Source organism: Platalea leucorodia, assembly GCF_965183815.1.
Source record: "Platalea leucorodia genome assembly, chromosome: 5".
Lineage (NCBI taxonomy): Eukaryota > Metazoa > Chordata > Aves > Pelecaniformes > Threskiornithidae > Platalea > Platalea leucorodia.
Window position 1 is genome coordinate 28,194,621 of NC_138827.1, and position 21,054 is coordinate 28,215,674.

The following is a 21,054-nucleotide window of genomic DNA, read 5'->3' on the forward strand; positions in this document are numbered from 1 at the left end:
ACAATCTGGAGCTGCCCTTGGCTGCTTTATAGACCTTTCATTATTATCTTTGATTACTGAGCCATTCCCCTCATAAGGGATGGGAAAAGGAAGGAAGATACTATGTTTCACTCTAGAAACAGGAAACGTGGGGTTGGGTTGTTTAAAAATCCTACATCCAGAAACCTGATTTTTATTAGGAATGCTTAGAAAAAGAATTATGGATTCTTCTAGCAGAAGTAGTAGCCACATAGTAGGCTGTGCTAGTATGCCAGGAGACTGAGGGAAGCTATTCTTCCCCTCTGCTCGGTACTGGTGAGACCACTACTACCAGGAGTACTGTGTCCAAAGTGCAGCAAGTCCAGTGGAGGGCTGCCTAGGTGGGGAGGAGGCTGGAGCATGTTTTGTGAAAGGTGAGGTTAAGGGAGCTGGGTTTGTGTAGCATGGAAGAAAAGGCTAAGGGGGGATCTAGTTGCTGTCTCAACTATACAGTGGGTGATAGCAGACAATATAGAATCAAATTTCTCTTGGAGTTGCACAGCCTGAGGATGAGAGGCAGTGGATATACGTTACAGCAAGGGAAGTTGTAATTAAATATAAAGAAAAATTTTTTCCCAGTGAAGGCGGTGAAGCACTGGAACAAGCTGCCAAGAGAGGCTGTAGACTCTCTGTCTTTGGAGATATGCAAAACCTGATGGGAAGCTGAAGTGTGTCTGTAAACTGATCTGTCTGGTTGTAATTGAAGAGGTGAATAAAACTGCAAACTAGATTTTGGTTGTATCGGAGAGGAAGTATGCAAGGAGATAAGCAAGATCCTTTGTTATATCTCATATGCTATTAAGAACAGCTCTGAATATTTTTTTGTTTTTAAGCTGCTGACCTGGAGAATTCAGCCATCCTTCTGAGCAGTTAGTGGCCTGTACTCAAAAAGCGTTTTCCATGCTCCTAGTCTCTCTTATCTTTTGAAGAGTAAGTTACCGAGAGGACAGTGAGTTGATTTTAACAATATTTATTCTTTCACAGCATTTTTGATTTCTCCTTAAAACCTCATATATCTTTATGGAATAGAGTTAGCTCTAGTTGCATTGCTATATCTGGTGATAAAAATTTATTGGGTACTTTCAAAAGTGAGCATTTCCTAGGGTGCTGTCTGTGCAGTTGCAGTGGATGGAGATGTATTAATGCTGGCTTCCTGGGCTTTTCTAGGAGATCCCGAAGGGTGAAAGCTTTTCTTCCTAAGTGATCGCACCTGTTGAGTCTTGTGGTGCCTTAATGTGGTTGTTTCTTTGGGCATTGTAGTTTTGTATAAATATTAAAAAAGATGGACTGAGCTACAGTTGCAACAAAATACTGATGGCAGAAAGCTCTTTTCCCCTTTTTTATCCAGCACAGGAGAGTCTGTATCAGCTGTTGCAGTGTCTGAGGACTAGGCATCAGATTGAATCACAGTAGCTTAGTCTTACTCTGAGACAGATGGATATGATATTAGTGAGAGGGAAAGAGTCTGCAGTTGACAACTGGTGTGCCTCTACCTTGGAGATCAGTTGTCCGAGTTTGTTGCTGTTCTGGGTACTTGGAGCTATGGCTCCAGTTTTATCCTTTTGGTTATGTGGATGTGCTGGTTTTGGCTGGGATAGAGTTATTTTTCTTCACAGTAGCTAGTATGGGGCTATGTTTTGGATTTGTGCTGAAAACAGTGTTGATAACACAGGGATGTTTTAGTGACTCCTGAGCAGTGCTTACACAGAGTCAAGGCCTTTTCTGCCTCTCACAGCATCGCACCAGTGAGGAGGCTGGGGGTGCACAAGAAGTTGGGAGGGGACACGGCTGGGACAGCTGACCCCAACTGACCGAAGGGGTATCCCATACCATGTGATGTCAGGCTCAGCATATAAAGCTGAGAGAAGAAGAAGGAAGGGGGGGACATTCGGAGCGATGGCGTTTGTCTTCCCAAGTAACCGTTGGGTGTGATGGAGCCCTGCTTTCCTGGAGATGGCTGAACACCTGCCTGCCGACGGGAAGTAGTGAATGAATTCCTTGTTGTGCTTTGCTTGTGTGCGCGGCTTTTGCTTTACCTATTAAACTGTCTTTATCTCAACCCACGAGTTTTCTCACTTTTACGCATTGGATTCTCTCCCCCATCCCACCGGGGTGGGGAGTGAGCGAGCGGCTGTGTGGGGCTTAGTTGCCAGCTGGGGTTAAACCACAACAGTGGACTGAGCATGGTACCTGTATTTGCATCTGCTCTAAATTACTGCAGGAGACTGCAACTGAGGTTATTAACTGCAGAGTGCATGTGGAGATTAGTTAGGCACAAAGTGAGATTTTTTATTTCCAGCTGACTTCTACAGGAGAGAGAGGTGCACAGCGTAATTCACAGCCATCTGTCTGCCTGATTTTAATAGGCCTGAACCTGTTGTGCAAAATGTTCTAGGCTAAAGTCTAGTTTGGGTTAGCTTAGAGATGGTCCCTGTTTGGAGAAAATATAGCTATTGTTGCTAGTCAAAAGAAATATGGAATTGTTCAACAAAAATGCTGAGAGGGGCAGACCTCTAAGTCCTCCATATCCAGCTACTGGCTATTAGGCTGCCTGTGGTCTTCTGGATACTTTTGACTGCTGCGTTCTGCCTTGGCAAGAAGGGGAATGGTGCCACAGGTGAAATAAGTTCTGCCTTGCTGCCAAATACCATTTGCTCCCAGCTTCTGTGCAACAACTGCCACCCACTATCTGTCGGGGCAACAGTAGCCTGACTCTGTATTTGAGTCAGCAACAGCTGTTTGTTGCTTTCCCAGCTTTTGCAGAAGTAACAGCCCAGCTCTCTGTGTTAGGAGCAGCAGTTGTCCCTTCCAGCTTCGCTGTGTAACAACTGCCTGGATCTCTGCAGCAGGTGCAGGAGGAGCATTTTCAACGGCAGCTGCCGCCAGATGGGGAAGTCAGCTGCTTTCCTGTGATGTGGAGGTAGGCTAAAGCCTCCGCCGTTGAGGTGGGGGGTCACAGAGGGTCTCCAAACCCAGATCCAGCTGTTACGGCTGCCGGGGTCAGACCACCCTGCAAGGGATTTAGAAGAGCAAGTCTGTCATCCTGCATTATAGCTTTCTGGAAGCACCTCCTAGATTTGTCTTGAATGCCTTGAAGTCTGTCTGCCCTCTGACTTTTCTCCTACTGGATTGTTTCCTCGGTGGCTACTTTGCTTCTTTTATGTAACAGTGATTAAGGTTACTGTGCCAGTTAAATAGGACCCCAGTGGTTAGCTGTGAGTCTTTCCAAGGGTAAGCTCTCCATCACTAAGGTGATGGTTCATCTGTGAAAGCTACCTGGAAAAAATTTGGAGAGGCGCTCTGAAATTTTATTATATGCAAATCTAAATCTGCCTGGTGGAAACACTTACCTGGCCTGGAAGAGCAGGATGCTAAGAGCGTTGTTCTAACATTCGATATCTTTATCATCAGAATCTGATTTTATGCATTCAGTGGGGAACAATAGTTTTCTCATCTTCACATTCATTTTCCTCTTGTGTGGTCTGAAAAAAAACACTGCACAGTGTCTGGAGCTGGAGCTGCCGTGAAGGGCGAAAATGCTAGCCTAGATTTGGAGGAAATGCAGAGAGGAGGAGGAGAAGGAACTTGTTCTAACTTTTATTCCCCTTTGTCCTTCAAAAACAATTCTTTGGTTTCTTTTTGATGTGTAAAGGTTTACAAATCAGTGAGCCTTGAAGGTTTTACTTTTACTGTGGTGGTTTGTTTCTTTCAGTTTGATGACTTGGAGGATGTACTGGTTGTTGATTGAATCAAGAATTAGTAGTATTCTGGTAGGAATTTTCTTCTAAAATATTTAATGCCTTTTATTAAGGAGGTCTTTCATGAAAATAAAGATTAATAAAATCTGTGAATCAAAAAAAAAAATTTATCCTCAACTAGTATCACTTTACTTGCTTAGTAACAAAGATGTGTTTTTGTGTCTTTGGAGCTCATCTACTTTGCTATATTTTGAAGGTTTTTTTTTTTCTTCTGTTTCTGCACAAATTTATCATGATTTTTTTTTTCCTATTCAATTTTTTTGTTTGTTTCTTGCTTGGGTAGAATGAAAGACAGAAAAATGAGCAAAAAACCTTTATGTAAACCTTGTGACTTTTAGTCTGCCTTCCTAAAAAAGTAAGACATAGGCTTATGGTGCCCAGGTGTCCCCACAAATAACTTTTGAATGCCCGGACTCATACTAATTAAATTCTTCCAAATTTCATGAAAATACAGCCAGGTAATGGGGAAAGAAGTCTATCAAAAGAAGCCCTTATAAATATTACAGCCTGTATTTCCTATGAAAAACTTAAATCAGCCCTTGCAATTAGGGCTGAGAGACAAACCCACAAGGAACCAGACTTTGTTCGTTTTGTGGCTGCAGAACCTGCTGGTTTCCTGTGTACATTTCCCTACAGAAGACAAAGGCAGAAGCAGCCCAGGTTGTTCTGGGACTAATCTGCCGCTCCAGGCGTCCTTGACGTCACGTCATGCTTGCCAGTGAGGAACAACTACCTGTCTTGTGTGCTTACTTTCTTATGGAAAATTCAAAAAGCGCAAGCCAGATGATTTTCTTGAATTCATCTTGCATGATGCAGTTAAAAGGAAACAAACTTCTAGATTTTGTTTTGTTTTGGTCTTGCTGATGTTTAGACTGGTGATGGATCATGACTTGAGGCAGGGATTTGTACATGGCAGTATGTGGTGTCTGAATCAATTCTCCTCCTTCATGTTGAAATATTACTCTGAAAAACATTAGTTTGCTGCAACCCTGACGTTAACAGGCTGTCTTGTGGTTACATCGATAAGTAGCACTCATTCATTCGTTGTTGTCATTCAGGAATGTTTGTTTTCTGTTTTATTGACAACTAGCAAAAATAGTCCATCTGGAAAGTGAAATCTTAGTTTTAGAACTGCTCAAAATTAAATGTTAAAAATGAATGTAAAAATGGTCCGAGGATTTTCAACAAAACTACTGTTTTTGGCTATGAAGAATTCTGATGTGTTTTAAATTTTTAGTTACTTTTTATACTTGTCTGTTCCTGTCACCCCAATGACTCTGTGCTGCTAAGAGGGAAAGAGCAGGGTTCTATTTTAGATTGTAAATCACCAACAAGATGATTTAGGAAGGATGCAGACATACAAGTGAATTAGTTGCTTAATTTACTCTGCCTCTGCTCTGATGAGGTAACTCCTTTCACTGTGTGCTCTGGCAGAAGGGCAAGCTAATTTTTTTTAGTTTATCTCAAAATAAAAGTATACCAAAGTGAGCTGAATTGATTTGTGGTTAGTATGGGCTAAGAGTGTGCATATGGGCAGCTGCAAGTCAGCGGAGTTGCAGGGGTGATACGGAAGAGGGAGCAACTAAAACCAGTATTTGAACCCTGAATTCTAGGTACCCTCTCCTCAACTTCATCTGCACAGCCCAGGGTTGAAAACAACACATTGTTGGTCAGGTTCTTGTTGTAGGTTGGAATACAATTTAGTTCTTAGAAAGGTCATGCAGAGTTTGCAGGGCTGATAAATGAGAAATAGTAACTATTTCTGTAATGACCAGATTTTTGAGTGTATTTCAATTAACTGTAAACAGAACCGCAGACTGTCACTTCCACGAAACTTTTTTTCAAAGTAAGACTACTTCCCAGCAGAGCTGTCGGCATCAATTTCAGTGGCAGGTTTATGGTAGTATGACCGCTCCTGTGATTTCAGAAATGACAAGCTCAAGCCCCGCACTCCTCAAGCTTACCTGGCATAAGTGTATATAAGCTTCGCATTTGCTAGGGAACGTGTTAAAAGTGTTGTCTCATTTTTAACTTCAGGAGTAACTGCAAGAAGTAATGGAAGAGAAGGCAAAATGATGGTTCTGAAGAGCAAAACTGTATTTTTAAAAAATTTTTTAGCACTCCAGATGCAAAGTGGGTGAAATTCAGTATTAACACAACATGCTGTGAGCAATGGAAGAAACTTTGTCTTCTTCCAGAGAGAATCAGTCTGGCCATGAGAGCATTGTGGATCAACAGAAACTGCTGCCTCCCCTCTGCAGGCAAAAACTCTCTAAAATGTCTTCTTGTGATCCTTGCGGTCCTCCAGACTGGTCCATTTTGTGTAGACATACTGCATGTAATGCTTCATAAGCGTGGAATTCTTCAGTGTTGAACTTGGGAAGAGAGAATTGGCCTTGAATTTCTCTGTGATTTCTTTTCTACTTTTTATTTCTTCACTGTTGTAAATTGGGAGAAAAGTCAGAGCATGGAAAATGTATGACCTGATGGCTTTTTATGTCTTGGGAGAAAAAAAGTGTCTGTTTCTGTGCCTAGCCCCCTTTTTCTCTTATTACATAAAGGGAAAACATGCCTTTGTGTCTCTGGAATCAGGAAAAATGATCTGTTTGCTGCTATCTAGCTCTGTATTATTACTGTTAAAAGGTTGGGTTTTTTAATGTCATTTTATATAAACTTTTTATATAAACTCTTTTTATATAACTGTGTGGTGGAGCACAAGGAACATGATCGTGTTTCAGATCTTGTAAAAGTCTGAAGTCATCTTATGTACTTGAATACAGAGCATAGCTTTGATTAGGATGGAAGATAAATTCCAGAAAGAAACTTAACTGTTTCCATTTTTCCCCAGTGGTGAAATATATCTGATATCCTTCACTGTGAATGGTAGCAAATATGTGGCAGAATGAATAGCAATGCTCTGCCTGCTGAAGTTGAATAGTTGAAAAGGTATGGGTATCAAAAAAAGAAAGCAGGATGCTGCCTGTTTTTGCTGAGTAGAGGTGCTCTCTCGTATTTGGAATTAAGCCCAATTTACAATCCCATTTTGTGGGATGTTATCACTACTTGAAATATGCTATTGTATTAGATTTCTTGAACTAGGTAAAGCCAGAGTATAAGGCTAGAACAACATGCAAGCATTTTGTCTGAAAGGAAAACATTATAAATGTTTAATTATATAGTCTTAATTTTTAATATTTTCATAAGGGGTGCTCATTTGTACATGCAGTAATAAGTTGGCACTTTGATGATCAAAAATTCATACTTGCCACCTTCTTTCCCTCTTACACTGCACTCTGTAAAACCCACAGTGAGTAGGGGTATAAGATGCTGGTAGAGGCAGTAGGGTTTATATATGTGTTTCTGGCTTTAGCCAAAACATTTCAGCCATCTTGAACATAATTTTAAGTATTAAGTATTTTCGTGCTCCCTTTAAAGGTAGTATGAGTGTTTCATAATTTTGAACGTAGAATTCTTAAAACACCTTTATGGGACAGCACTATTGTCCTAATTTTACAAATAACTACTTTGTCTTGCTTCCCTAGGTGGCTGGCTCAAGGTTACACAAGAATCCTCTGGTGGAACAGGGAATTATATCCAAATGTTTGATGTTTAAAACTTGAGACCTGATTTCTGGATTACCCTCTCCTAACAGAAATGAAAGACCAATACCTTTCCTGTCATGCTGCTGAAATTAATTAAATTATAAATATTAATATTCTGATTTTGATCAATGTTTTTAATTCTGTTTACTGCTTCTTTTTCTTTTTAGGCATGTACTGGTATTGAAAATATCGATGAAGCTATAACATTGCTTGAACAAAATAACTGGGATTTAGTGGTAAGTATTCTAAGAAAATGACTCCATAGGTCAACATCATATAACAGTGATGTGCCATCTTGCTGAGACAGCTATTATCTTTATTTCTAAATTGGGTGTGTCTTATGGCTGGGGCAAGCAGACTGTTTCTGGTCTGTTAAAGCCTCATTGCCAAGTTAACATGATACTGAGTTGTATATACCCTGGTGTACTCTGATTGTCTTCATGCCTTTTTGATTTTTTTTTTTTTTTCCTTTAAATCAACGTTTCATATTGTGTTTAGTTTCCTTTTTGGTTAACTGTATGCATAATTTTGTAAGTAGTATAATCAGGTAGTAGCATTTTTAGAAGACTTCTTGTGTATACACACAAGATTTTTGAGGATTTAGGTGCCTGTGGAAGAAATGGAAGGTAAAACAACTTCTTCAATCTTGCATATGCTTTTAGTTTAAAAATAAGATATTTGCTCTTCTATTGTTAGTTACTGTGCAGAATTGAGTCAGAGATTAAGGCCATACCTTATTTAGATTTGGTGCTATCCAGACACAGTTAAACACAAACAAAAAAAACCCAACAAACAAAATCATCCTAAAAAAACCCCTATCATCTATTTTGTAACAAGGTTCAAAGTGCAGACAAATAGGAGGAAACCAATAAAACAAGCAAAACAGTCTTAGGTATTTTAAGACTCTGCATAGGATTATCAGGGTAAATAAAGAAACTATTAATCCATTTTCTTAAGGTTTAAAAGTGTAAAATAGAACAAACTTAATAAAAAAGCAAGTGATCTTCCTTTAAACTGTAATACCTTTTGATTTCCTCTTTTTTTTCTTTTCTTTTCCAAATGAGTGATCTTTGGACTAGTTCAAATTATCAGAAAACTATTTAAAAAAAAAAAAAAAAAATTCCAAAATTGACTATGGATACAGTTTCAACTGTCTGCCACATTGTGTTCCAAATATATTGTTTAGGGTGTTCTCTATGTTTTAATAATTACAAACTAAGTATCACAGATGTTAGGATGGCGTTTTGAACTGAGTTTGTTAGAATGTATATTGTGTTTCTTTTAAGGCATAACGATTAAAGTGACATGTAATATTGTAACCTATTGTAAGCAAACCTATGTACTCCAAACACCTGAAACTCAATGTTTAAAATGAATGTTTGCCAAAGTATACGGAGTATTTATTTTGTAGCATGTCAGGGTATAAGCAAGGATGAGACACCAAGGAGCAAAAGGGAGTGCATATTGTCAGTGTCTTCAAACAGAAAAACCCAAATGTATGTTGACAGAGTGGTATAGTTAAAAACATCTTTTATCGTAGTAGATTGTTGTGACTTAGCATGGGCCGTTTTGAAAAATTAAAGTGTATGGGAAGGCAAGGAATAGCCTTATGCATTCTGTTCTGGTTGTAAAGTTCTCAATACAATGCATTTGTTCGGTTGGATGTGGTTTTGGGGGATTTGTAAATTGTAAAGTATATGCTTTACAATAAATGCTCACAGGTGGGGTTAAATGAGAGAATTGTGATGAAAAATGGTAAGAACAACTAAGAGGATTTTTCTTCTTTTCTTTTGAGACTCCAGAACGAGCAGAAAGGGAGAGTGAAGTATTTAAACTATGAGAACGGCTATGAGAATAGATTTAAGTATTTAGTTTTATTAGTGATGATTAAATGATCTAGAAGTAGAATATAGTGGGAAAAGAAGTAATGACCCAAAAAATGCAAGCTTAAAAAAAGGCATATGGACAGTAAGACAGGAAAGAAGATTAGGGATGTAAGAGGTACTTCAGGAAAGTACATAGTTCTTGAAACTAAACAGAAGATGAATGAGAGGAGTGTCTATGAAAAGGAGATGGTAACTTGTGGAAGAAAAAAAAATTGGGGAGAGTAAAAGTGAAGAAGATGCCCTCAGAATCTGTCATTAGTAGGACACTGGCTCCTTTTTATTAAAAGCAGCCTTCTTGTAAAAAAGGGAGTGAAAACCAAATCATGCTAATCTAACAGGGAGTTAGAAGCAGAAGAGCGAAGAAAGAGGAGAGAAGACAAAAGAAATGTGTGTGTAAGAATAAAAGGAGTTGCTAGCTTGAGAGAAAATCACACATTTCTTTGCCAGGCAAGGGATTTCAGCATTTCAAAAGTCAAAACTACATGAAAAAAGGCTCATGACTTATGAGAGGTGTAGCATTTTTTATTTTAAAATTAAAAGTTTATGGTCCATGTATGTCCATGTATGGTTTTGTTTTTTTTTTTTTGTTTTTTGTTTTTTGTTTTTTTTTTGGTTTTGTATACCTTTGATTCAGTAGTCAAGTACAGATTCAGTACCAAGAAACTGGGGAGCAGGGAAGGCTTTGTTTTGATTGAACCAAAAGGTGTTGGAGTTCTTTAGCTGAGGTGAAAAATTAAAAAAATCCTTTTGCTTGGCACGGAATAGTTCATTCAACTCAGAACAAAACATATTTTGGGATTTGTAAGGAAAACAAAACTTGTAGGACTTAGTACAAAAATCATAAAGACAGTAGTGAAGTAGTGATGGTTTTGATAAGGGTTCCTCTATCATCCTTTGACCGCTAATCCGTTAGGTAAATGGGAAGAATGTCACTACTGTCTTCTCTAATTTCACTTAGTTTTGTGCGTCTTATTCAGAGGCTTATTTCAAGTTCAAGTTTTTGATAAACATGACCTGAATTCATAGATTGGGGATGAGTACTTTTTATGACAAATATATCTTTGTTTAAAAAACCAACCAACCAAACCATTCTTTAAGTGATTTTACAGTTCTAAAGTAAAGAAGTAGTAGTAAAATATAGTCATACAGGTGTTCGTTTTTTTCTGGGGGGGTGTGGTTTTTTTGTTTGGTTTTTTTTTTTTTTTTCTAAGATGTGGATTGCTCTACTGCCATGATTTTGGAAGTAAAATCAGAGCTCTGGATTTGATCAGGAGAGCTTCTGTGAGGCAGCCAGGGTAATATGAAGTAGAAAGCTAAGCAAGACCCATTAGGATGTGATCCACCTAAGTTCAGGGGCACTCTGCAGCATTAGGGGAAAAAAACTAAAAATATAAACTAAGGAAGTTCTTGTCTCAGAACAGATTGCTTTCTTGCTCTTCATTCAGTCTGTCTGTATCTCAATTCCATTTTCCTGTTTGGGGAAGAAAGTTGTGCGCTATCAGAGGCTGTGCTAGGGACCCAGGTTGAAGATTCCCTTGAGCACCTGTTGCTTCTTGAACTCTATGAGACTCAACTCAAGGGCGTTGTTATTTCTCTGGGACTTCAGCCAAAACAACCAAGAGCAAGTAGTCCTGGTGAGTTGGAAAGCAGAAGGATCCCAAAACAGAAACAGTGAAGTATTTACTGACATAGGCTGACCGAGAAGTACATCAGAAGGCACAGAGACAGCAGAGGTTATATAGTTGACAAAACAAGTTTCTAATGGCATGCTACAAATACTGTGGTTTTGTGTAAGCTTTTTTGAGGATTTCTTTCTTTGCGCTGATGCGATATTCCTGCTGCTTATTTTCTCCATACTTTTTTTTTTTTTCTTGTCTTGCTAGTAGGTTTTAGTATCAAGGGTTAAAATGTCACCAGTGGCTTCCCTGTTACTTCAGAGAGAGTTACTGTGTTTTGTAGCTTTTGGACATTTGGTCTTACCTTTAAAGAGAGCCAAACCTGAGTGAAGTATAAGGAACTCCTTTCTTGGTTTAGTTTTTCTAGTAGCCACTTATGTTTTTATTAAGAATTCATCTGAATTCTTTTTTCTTTTCAGTTTAGAACTGAAACATCAGCTTCCTATTTTTGAACTTTTAAAGATTACCTACCCCATTAGAAGTCTTCGTATCTATTCCTCTGTATGGGATATTTTAAGACAACATAAACTGCCATTAATTTATCTTTGACTTGGAACTAAATAAATTGGATTTAAATGTCTCAGAGTTGTATATGTTTTGCAGTGTTCAAATCATGTTTGTAGCTGTTTGAAGTGATATAGGAAACTGTCTTTTATAAATGTTTGGTTGCTAGGCTTTGTTCAAGTGCTTGAAATCAAACTGATCATGAGAGTGCTGCAGAGGAATTCATATGCAATAACAGCGTATAAATTGCTTGGTGGCGTCATGAAGTCTAATCTTGCCAATAATTAGTTCCTCACTGTTGCATATGACTTGGCCTTTGTGGTGGTCTGCTGCATATATAGCAGCTCAGGGTTTTTTTCTGTATTAGAACACTGTAGCCTAATTACTAGGCTTATTATAGGCCGAGCAATAAAATGTTACAGATGTTCTGTGAGATGCAGAAGATGAACATAGATAATACAATGATCTCTTCAAGCCTTCGTCTTTATGAAACTGTTCTGCAATAAATGGATCCAGCAACTCTCTTAAGCCTGCCAGGATTGCTGATATGTTATTTCCCGAGTGTCATTTCTTTAGACCTATTAATTTACAATAATTTTTAGCATCTGAGGAAACAAAAGTAAGGAATTTCTGCCTGTCGTAAAATCTTATGGTTTCATAGCTTGCCCGTTTAACTATAACCTTCTGTTTTAGCATTTGAAAGTCAGAATGACAGTATAAATGTATCTTAAACTTTGTGTAAAGACAATAAAACAAAAGTATGAAAAATTGCAACTGTGTGTCTTTTTGAAATGTTTCTGATGATGGTACATATTTAAAGGAAATGACCCATTTTGGTGCTTCTTGACCCTATGCAATACGGACTTTCATATATATGAGGTTATTATATAGGTAATAGCTCTTTGCTCTCCTGATATCAAATGCTTGTATTTGCGCATAAAACTTGGTCTCCTGTACCTTTCACAGATTTAATGAAAAACTCAAAATCCTTCATATGTGGCATGACTTGGGATTCTGTATTGGTAATCAGAACAGAATTTTTGGAATGAAAAGCGGGATTCACCGTGCTTAATTTTCTACTTTTTCCAGTATGACCATTTCTGTTGTTACTCCTGTTCACTGGTTTTAAAAATAATTTTAATTTCATGTCTTTTCCAATACACATTGTAATGTAGGTACTGCTTAACATCACTTTAAGAAGAAAATAAATTTCATCAAAATAAAGGGGGGATTATCCCTTATTCACTTAACTATAAACGTGTGTATAATGATTATAAAAAAAAAAAAATCTGTTTTTTTATTTTCAAAATATACTCTTAAAATTACCTTTGTGCCTTCCTGCTATACTTGGTTTTGTTATTCTGTATTCTGGTAGAGGCTCAAAGCACAGTGTATATATATATATATATTTGTGTGTATATATATATATATATATATATACACTTCAGTAAAACAAGCAGTTTAGTGCACCTGGAAATGTGATGACTTGCAGTTCCTGTTGTACACAGCTTCCAAGAGTTGGCTGACAAAAAGCATTTCTGTACCTTGGAAAGAGAAAATTGTATATTCTGAACATCTGTTTTTTCAAAGCTTCAACTCTCAATTATAATTTTTTCTTTTGAACGGATAACTTACACAGAAGATTGGACAGGCTGGATCGATGGGCCGAGGCCAATTGTATGAGGTTCAACAAGGCTCAGTGCTGGGTCCTGCACTTGGGTCACAACAACCCCATGCAACACTACAGGCTTGGGGAAGAGTGGCTGGAGAGCTGCCTGGCGGAAAAGGACCTGTGGGTGCTGGTTGACAGCTGGCTGAATGTGAGCCAGCAGTGTGCTCAGGTGGCCAAGAAGGCCAATAGCATCCCAGCTTGTATCAGAAATAGTGTGGCCAGCAGGACTAGGGAGGTGATTGTCCCCCTGCACTTGGCACTGGTGAGTCCCTATGCACCTTGAATACTGTGTTCAGTTTTGGGCCCCTCACTACAAGAAGGACATGGAGGTGCTGGAGCGTGTCCAGAGAAGGGCAACGAAGCTGGTGAAGGGTCTAGAGCACAAGTCTTATGAGGAGCGGCTGAGGGAACTGGGGTTGTTTAGCCTGGAGAAGAGGAGGCTGAGGGGAGACCTTATCACTCTCTACAGCTACCTGAAAGGAGGCTGTAGTGAGGTGGGGGTCGGTCTCTTCTCCCAAATAACAAGTGAGAGGACAAGAGGAAATGGCCTCAAGTTGCACCAGGGGAGGTTTAGATTGGGTATTAGGAAAAATTTCTTCACTGGAAGGTTTGTCAAGCATTGGAACAGGCTGCCCAGGGAAGTGGTTGAGTCCCCATCCCTGGAGGTATTTAAAAGACGGGTAGATGTGGTTTTAGGGACATGGTTTAGTGGTGGACTTGGCAGTGCTAGGTTAATGCTTGGACTTGATGATCTTAAAGGTCTTTTCCAACCTAAATGATTCTGTGATTCTAAGATGAGTTTTTTTTGCATCTCGCTGTTTAAAACCTCTTAAAAAATAGTAATTATTTGTCAGACAGGATTTGTTTTAATATAAGTACCCATTTTGTTTATATATTTATATTTACTTGTACATAATGTTGCCTTTTGGAAAGAAAGAGGTGGTGGTGGGGGGAAAAACCCAAACAAAAATATTGAACTGAGAAAAATGAGCTAGGGCTTTACAATTTTTCTTTTTTGTTTCTGTTGGAGGAGCCAATTTAGATGGGATTCCTAGGCAGAAAATGGACCATTGACTTTTGACAGTTATCAACAATCCGTTATTTGTATCTTTTATTGCTGTGTAATCATTAAGTTAGTTCTTTTAGTATAATGTGTAGTAAATCTCAGTACAAGTTGGTAAAAACTAATACACTAACGATGTCTTTTGTCTCTGTTTCTAACTGGTTTGCCCTGCAAAAGCTTTGATGTGGTATCTCTTTGTATGTTTTTTTTTTGATCGATTTGAATTAGTCTGCCTCCACAAACTAGGTGATTAATTTAAGTTTGGCACAGGGCCATTTCTTTTCCTTAAATGTGGGACAGTACTGTCGTATGTTTAGCAGCTCTCTTGTTTCATTCCAAGTGGGCTGTATTTCAGTGGCTGGAGAACGAGGACTGCACATTATGGTGATCGTGTTTATCACATCGGCCCTTTTTATCTTGCATTGTTGACCTGTTGTTTTCTTTACTTCAGAGTTGCATACTGAATATGGCACACATTTGACAGCACTCACTATGGGACTAGTGAGAAGTTCATGGTGTGCTCTTTTCATTAGAACTAGATCTGAGGGATTTGCACTGTTAGCAACACGGACTTATCTGTGTATTAATTACATTCTCCCTGTGGTCAAATGAACAGTCACATCTGCCTGTGGGAACCAGAGGTTTGTATCCCTTTTTTTTTTTTTTAAGGAGCTTTTATAGTTTTATTTTAGGCAGGTGTCCTCTTCTGGATCTTGGTGTCCTGTCGAACATGTTATTGTCAGCTCAGTTAGTTTATGCTCGCTGATACTGCACTGAGTAGCCTGGACAGCATTCAAAATCCTGCTGCCAGCAGAGCTAAGGAAGGAGGAAGCTCTGAGTTAGGTAATGACAAGTAACGTTGGTGGACGGGCATCCCGCTGGTGCAAGCGTCCTGTGGGCACGGTGCCTGTTCTCCAAGTAATACAGGAGTTGCAGGTTTCTTCTGTGTCCAACTGCAGCATTAATCTCTTCTAGTAGGACACAATTAAATTGTATGTGAACTTTTGTTTTACAAGGGGCTACAGAAATCTCTTTGGAAGTCTTTAATGTACTTTCTGTAAAGTTAGGGATCTTTGCTTGCAAAAATCGTTTGATTTCTCATTCTTTGTATTTCCGGCTTTTTTGCAGCTCCCAAAATGACATTTCTGTGTCTTTGAGTAAGCTCAGAAGCATGCTGTGTATTTTATGCAGCTGGGTGGTAGCAAAGGAGACTAATTCTTAAAAAAACTATGATTATTAGATTAATTATTTTTATTTGCTTTTGAATGCTTTCATCTTGGGTAAAACAGATGTTTCCTTTTTGCATGTTTTCTACATTGAAGACCGTATGAAATGTGCAGATCTATAGGCATGGTATGGCTTTCCACACTGCTGTATGCACATTCATCTATTAAATAAAAAAGCAAAACAAGACCAAACACTACCACTAATACATGTGGAGGAAATTAAGATTCTTTAATTGCAGAATAAGAGTGCTGCTTTGTCACCTCAGTAATGTGCTTCAAGGAAGGAAGACTGCCTCTGCTAGCAGCAAGGTAGCCCAGTCTTCATGGTCCTACCAAATCCCAACCGCCATCTTCTGAGACTTTTAATAACGGCCATAGTTGATACCTCAGGTGGTGTAGGAAAGTGTCCAATATATTGCCACTGCGACAGTCGTTTCACATGACTTCCAGAAGAGCACAGATTGCAGTTAATCCCGTTGTGTCTGCATCAGTCTTGGTCTGTTGCCTGCAAGTGGTCTGTAAGGCATCAGAAAGTGGTCAACAGAGCAACTATGGTTTAAACTAAAATGGAGCCAAACCCAATAAAAATGTCATATATGCGTTCTGACACATGCAAGCAAGGAAACAAACATACTAAAGGGAGAATAAAATTAGCAAATGTCTAACTTGTGTGTTCTAAACTTTTGACTGTTTTGAATAAAACTATTATTTTATTACATAGGGTTGTCCCTTGGATTTTTTTTTCCAAAAAGCTAAGGTGGTCTTTGGATTTGTTTTCTTGTTTGGATGACCCTTTGCTCTTTCAAAAGAGGTTGAGAAACACTGCTTGGATCACGTGAACATTGCCATATCTTGTGATGAAAGCTGTAATCAATGCTGTAGTTGCTGGTATTGTGTAAGTATCCAAGAATCTCAAGTTTTGCAGTGTTCCCCCTGTAAAGAAAGAGCCTGGGAAGGGGGCCGTTTCTCGCTTGTCTGTAGAGAAAGATTTGAAAACTGAAATTAATTATTTTCCTCATCTGTAGTCTGCTATCCCCAAACTATTAGATTTCCATGGATCTTGCCTGGGACTATTCAGGTACAAAAAAACCTCTCAACATGCACTTTACCCCCACAAATAATAGACCCAGAGGGATGTTTAGTTTCTCCAGTTTATTTCTGTCTTTCTTTTTTGTTCCTAAGGCAGGTGAATGTGTAAGAAATACAAACTCTTCTTCCCCAACCCCTGAGCAAATTACCGTGTCTCCTTACCAGGGCAAAGCCTTGTCTGAGAAAGATTGTTTGGGAATTTGGTTAAAACAGTTTTAACTTCTTTAAAATGCTCCTCTGCTGAAACATGGTGCATATTTCACAGAAAAAGTCTTGAAAGCCTCAGTGCTTGGGAAGACTTGAGCTTTCATTGTGGAAAACTGGTGCTGTGCAGTGTCATTCTTGTCTCCTCTTTTCAAGGCGCTGCTAAAATTCCAACGTTACAAAATTTTTATTTGTTTAGTAGGTGACTAACTGTATTTAGGGCTCACTTTGGTCTACCATGTTTAAATGGATTGAAGCCAAGGGATGTGCAGTTTACAACTTTATGGAAACCATGAATTAGGGTTACATATGTGAATTATTTTGTCCTTCTATTTGAAGTTTGGGAGGTTGAAAAAACTGATCGCTCTCAAGGAGGTAGGGATTTTTTTTTAAGGCAGTTAAGAGTCATGGCTTTAAAGGTGTTTTCTTTAGTGCTGTTTCATATATGCTTTGCAGCTTTGTTGATTCATCAGAAAGGACTAATTCTCACATTGCTGATTGAAGGAGGGTATAATGGGATAAATATTTTTCCCGCAGGGTAAAACTGGTATAGCTTGGGCAGTGTCTTCTAGATGAACACCCTTTTGTTCCTGTTAAATTGGAATAATTCTTCAGTATCTGTGAAGAAATCTGTATCTTCCACCCCTTTGCAATTTTAGCAAATGTAATGGTTAACTTGCAATATAGCAGATAGTTTTCTAGACACTAAGGGGATTATGTTAATCGAAAATAGTTTATTTTGTTTCATAACCATTGATTTAAATTTTCCTAATAGAAAAAGCCTGCTCTGTTCACTGGAGGATAACAAAGGGATTGTGATTATGTGTTTTATGGCTGTATTTTGAAGCCATGTGGCTGGGATGTTGCATATGCAATTTTAATGCCTGGACAGCTGAGTAGATTTTTAGGTAAAATTTTGCTGTCAGCAATGTAATGTAAGTGGTGTGTCTCCTTTCCAAATAACACATGGAATTTAGTTCCTAAAGACGTTAGCACCTTTACTTATATTTTTCTTGCATAGTGATCAAACAAGCAATGGGACTAATAAACTTAGATTTCTGGTCACGGAAAAAGGCTCGTTTCTTGTAATAAAGAGTTTTTGTGTTCTGAGAATAACCAAAAAGCGGCACCTGAGGTCCCAGTAGTGCCTAATAGTATTGTTGTAGCTGTATGCAGGCATTACCCACCTACCTTACATTTTACAAATACTTATTTTCAGAGGCTTGTACCTCTGTATTGGCAATTTCTATGAAGATTGCTTAGCATTAATTTATCCTGAGACATTCAAATTTAAGAGCAAATTTCTAGACTCTATTAATAGTGAAGTGGCTGGTAATGAGGTATCTAAAAGTAGTTTGTGGTATATTACTCTGTGACTAGTTGAACTGAAAATTGCATACGTCTTGTAAACGTGTGTTTGACAAGTCCTTCATCTGTCATGGAGTCATGCTGGGAATGTATGAGTAGGAGAAAAATGAAGTAAATAATTTGAGAACCAGCATCTGTGCCAATGCTGTGGCTATTTTGCAAGTGAACCTTAATTGTGAAAGATTTTACCACAGAAGCCAGGAGTCGTCTAGACCCATCAGGTTTTCCAAGTAGAGTATTTAAAAAATGGATTTACGTACAATACCGTTGAATATCTTAACAGTTCAGTCCTAGTTTTGTTTAAATAAACTCTCCTTAGCTGGTCCTGGAAGACCTGGGTTGCTGCAGTACTGGCAGTTTGGCATAGGCTGTTGAGAGATAAAAGGAGAAATACTGTGAGACAAGTTGTAGGTTACATACTTTGGAAATGGACTTTCTGGTTTCCAAACTCTTAAGCGAAATCTTGCATAATTATTCTTTTATTATTGATTAGTGATTAGGCAGTCTGCGGACTATGGCTAGGCTAATTTGAAAACTGTCATATAAGATGTTTCATGTTCTTCCACCTTTTCAGTAAAGGGGCCTTAGTCTGTAGGCAGTACTTATATGACGTTTTGAATTATCTTGTGTCCCGAGATTTCATCCCTGTTCTATCTTTTTAATACTTGCTAAGAGCTAGTATGTTATAGCAAAGAGTGATTTTATGTATTTATTTATTTGTTAAGGCTGAACAAAAAGGTATGTTGTTGCGGGGTAGCTATCCCCAACCTGTACATTTTAGTGTTGTCATTCAAATTTACATAAAATAATTAGGAGAGGGGTAGAAGTGTGGGAATTCAGTACACAGGTATTTTTTTCAGGCATAGCCTTTGTTTTATCTGACTCTCCTGCTGTCTAGCTTAGTGTTTTAAGGAGTAACAAAATATGTTTTGATGTCAAGCATAAGCATTCCTTTCTGTTAAGTTAGAAGGTGAAGCAGTATTACTGTACAAACTTGTGACGTTAATGACTAGGGCCAAGATAACTATATATGTGTGTCAGAAAGTAGCAGACACATCATGGTCTACTCTTCTCCTTTTCTATATGAATGAGTTTTGAGTGGATAGTTCAGAATAGATTATTTTCCTTTATTCCCGCTGAAATAGAGTTTCAGCTCGGATAAATACTGACCCATAAGCTTCTTATAAATCTGTTCATGTTATTTATTTTCATTGCGCTAGGAAAATACATCCAGTTATGAATTTATTATTGAGATTGCGCTTTGTTTGTGGGATTATGCAGTGACAATATAAAATTAGAGAACAGTGCAAAATGTGGGTTTTTATCCCAGGATGACAGAAGTATATCTAACTGTTGAAAGGCTTCCTAGTGCATTTCGGCATGTTGTAGGAACTACAGGAAAAAGTTTGCTGAAGCCACCAAAGAAGTAGGGAGAAATGGGAAACCACATCTAGAGTGCTAATTGTAAACTATTTCAACGCGTGCTCTCTTGCTGATGAAGTGAATCATCTGTATGAATATATTCATGTGGCAGTTTTTGATGAAATGTTAATTTTTTGCTTTATTAGCAATTCTATTGTTTTGCAGCTTTTCATGAAGTATATTTGTTGTAAAGAAAGCAAGCTGAAATAAAGCAGAATGCATAGAAGACATTTCATTGTAGTTCAATTACAGCTTTTGGTTAAATTTTAACCACGATGAGGACAAATGTTGGCATTCTGTAAAAACTTTGTGGGTGTAACTTCACGTCTAGCACTTGGAAATACTTCGAGACTTGCAAAGCTGGGGCAATGCCAGCAAGTATAACACAAGCTACAGGAAAAAGCTGACTCATTTCTTTGCCTTGAAAAGCCTGCCAAAGATAACAAAGGTAGAGGTTGCTTCTGTTACTGCTGGGGCATAATTAGTAATTTTTTAATTTAAATATTATTGCATTCATTTAAAAATCCAAACCGAATAATATTTTTTATAACTTAAACTCATAGCAGTCATGACTTGTTAAAGTAATGGTTTCCAAGTAGCTATGTATGTAGGAAGGTGATAGTGTATCTTGTTTGTAAAAAGCCTTTGGTCTAAAATAATTGGTATTTCTGCAGAACGTTTTATGGAATTTCTTGTTTAGAATAACACATTGCAGACTTGCCTGTAACGGGCAAGATTTGATAGTTGCATAAAGCTGCACAGAAGCCATGTTCCTCTGCTTGGGAATCTCATAATACAATCTTGATGTCTGGGGACAGACAGAAGGGATTGTATTACAACTGATTTCAGTAAATCTTTATTCTATTAATCCAGATTGACGGCAATATTTGACTAATACTTGCAGTATGTTTTTGTCAGCATCAGTTAGTAACAATTCTGCTGTTTATTCCCAAATCTCTCACTTTTTTTATTGTTGTAAACTGATCACAAGTTTATGCGGTCTTACTTTTTATCCAGTTTCCTGAAATCACAGTATCAGCAGGTCAGAACAAATGTTTTGACACATCTACATATCTGGCATTACCCGTTATTATCAGTTCTGTTGAGAATATGAGCCCAAATTAGTATTTGCCAAAAAGAAAGTTGTTAGGGGAGCATTATTTTAAAACATTTACTGTTATTACTGATATACATGCATATAGCAGAACCCTGCAAGTTAGTTTCATTGTAAGAAATACTTCTGTGCTGGAAAGGAACTAATAAATCTTTGTGCTTCTCCTGTTCTGCTTTACTGTTTTATATAAAAGTATGTTCCTTTGTCAAGCAGATTTATAGGTTGGAAGCAATTTAAAATTCACTCTTGCTTTTTCGGTTCTTTCATGCATGTTTTGTCTCACTAATGCTTTCCTTTATCCCTTATCATTTAATTATTTGTTTTTCGTCTCTGGATAACATTTGTTCAGTTTTGTTTTTGGGTTTTTTTTTGTTTGTTTGTTTGGTTGGTTTTTTTTAGAAATAGCTCTCCATTGTACAAAGCATTTGGAGTTTTATCATCCATTTATTTTG

General features: G+C 38.0%; 1 protein-coding gene across 4 annotated transcripts in view; it reads left to right on the forward strand.

Moving 5' to 3' along the window:
- FAF1 (Fas associated factor 1) overlaps window positions 1-21,054 on the forward strand; it is a 179,971-nt gene that overhangs the window by 14,947 nt on the left and 143,970 nt on the right. For 3 of the 4 annotated variants that reach the window (XM_082312728.1, XM_082312725.1, XM_082312726.1), the window contains one exon: window positions 7,546-7,614. The exons of the other annotated variant lie outside the window; for it this stretch is intronic. In XM_082312728.1, coding sequence (XP_082168854.1) covers window positions 7,546-7,614 — 69 coding nt within the window. The remainder of the gene's footprint in view (window positions 1-7,545; window positions 7,615-21,054) is intronic. 4 annotated transcript variants of the gene reach the window in all.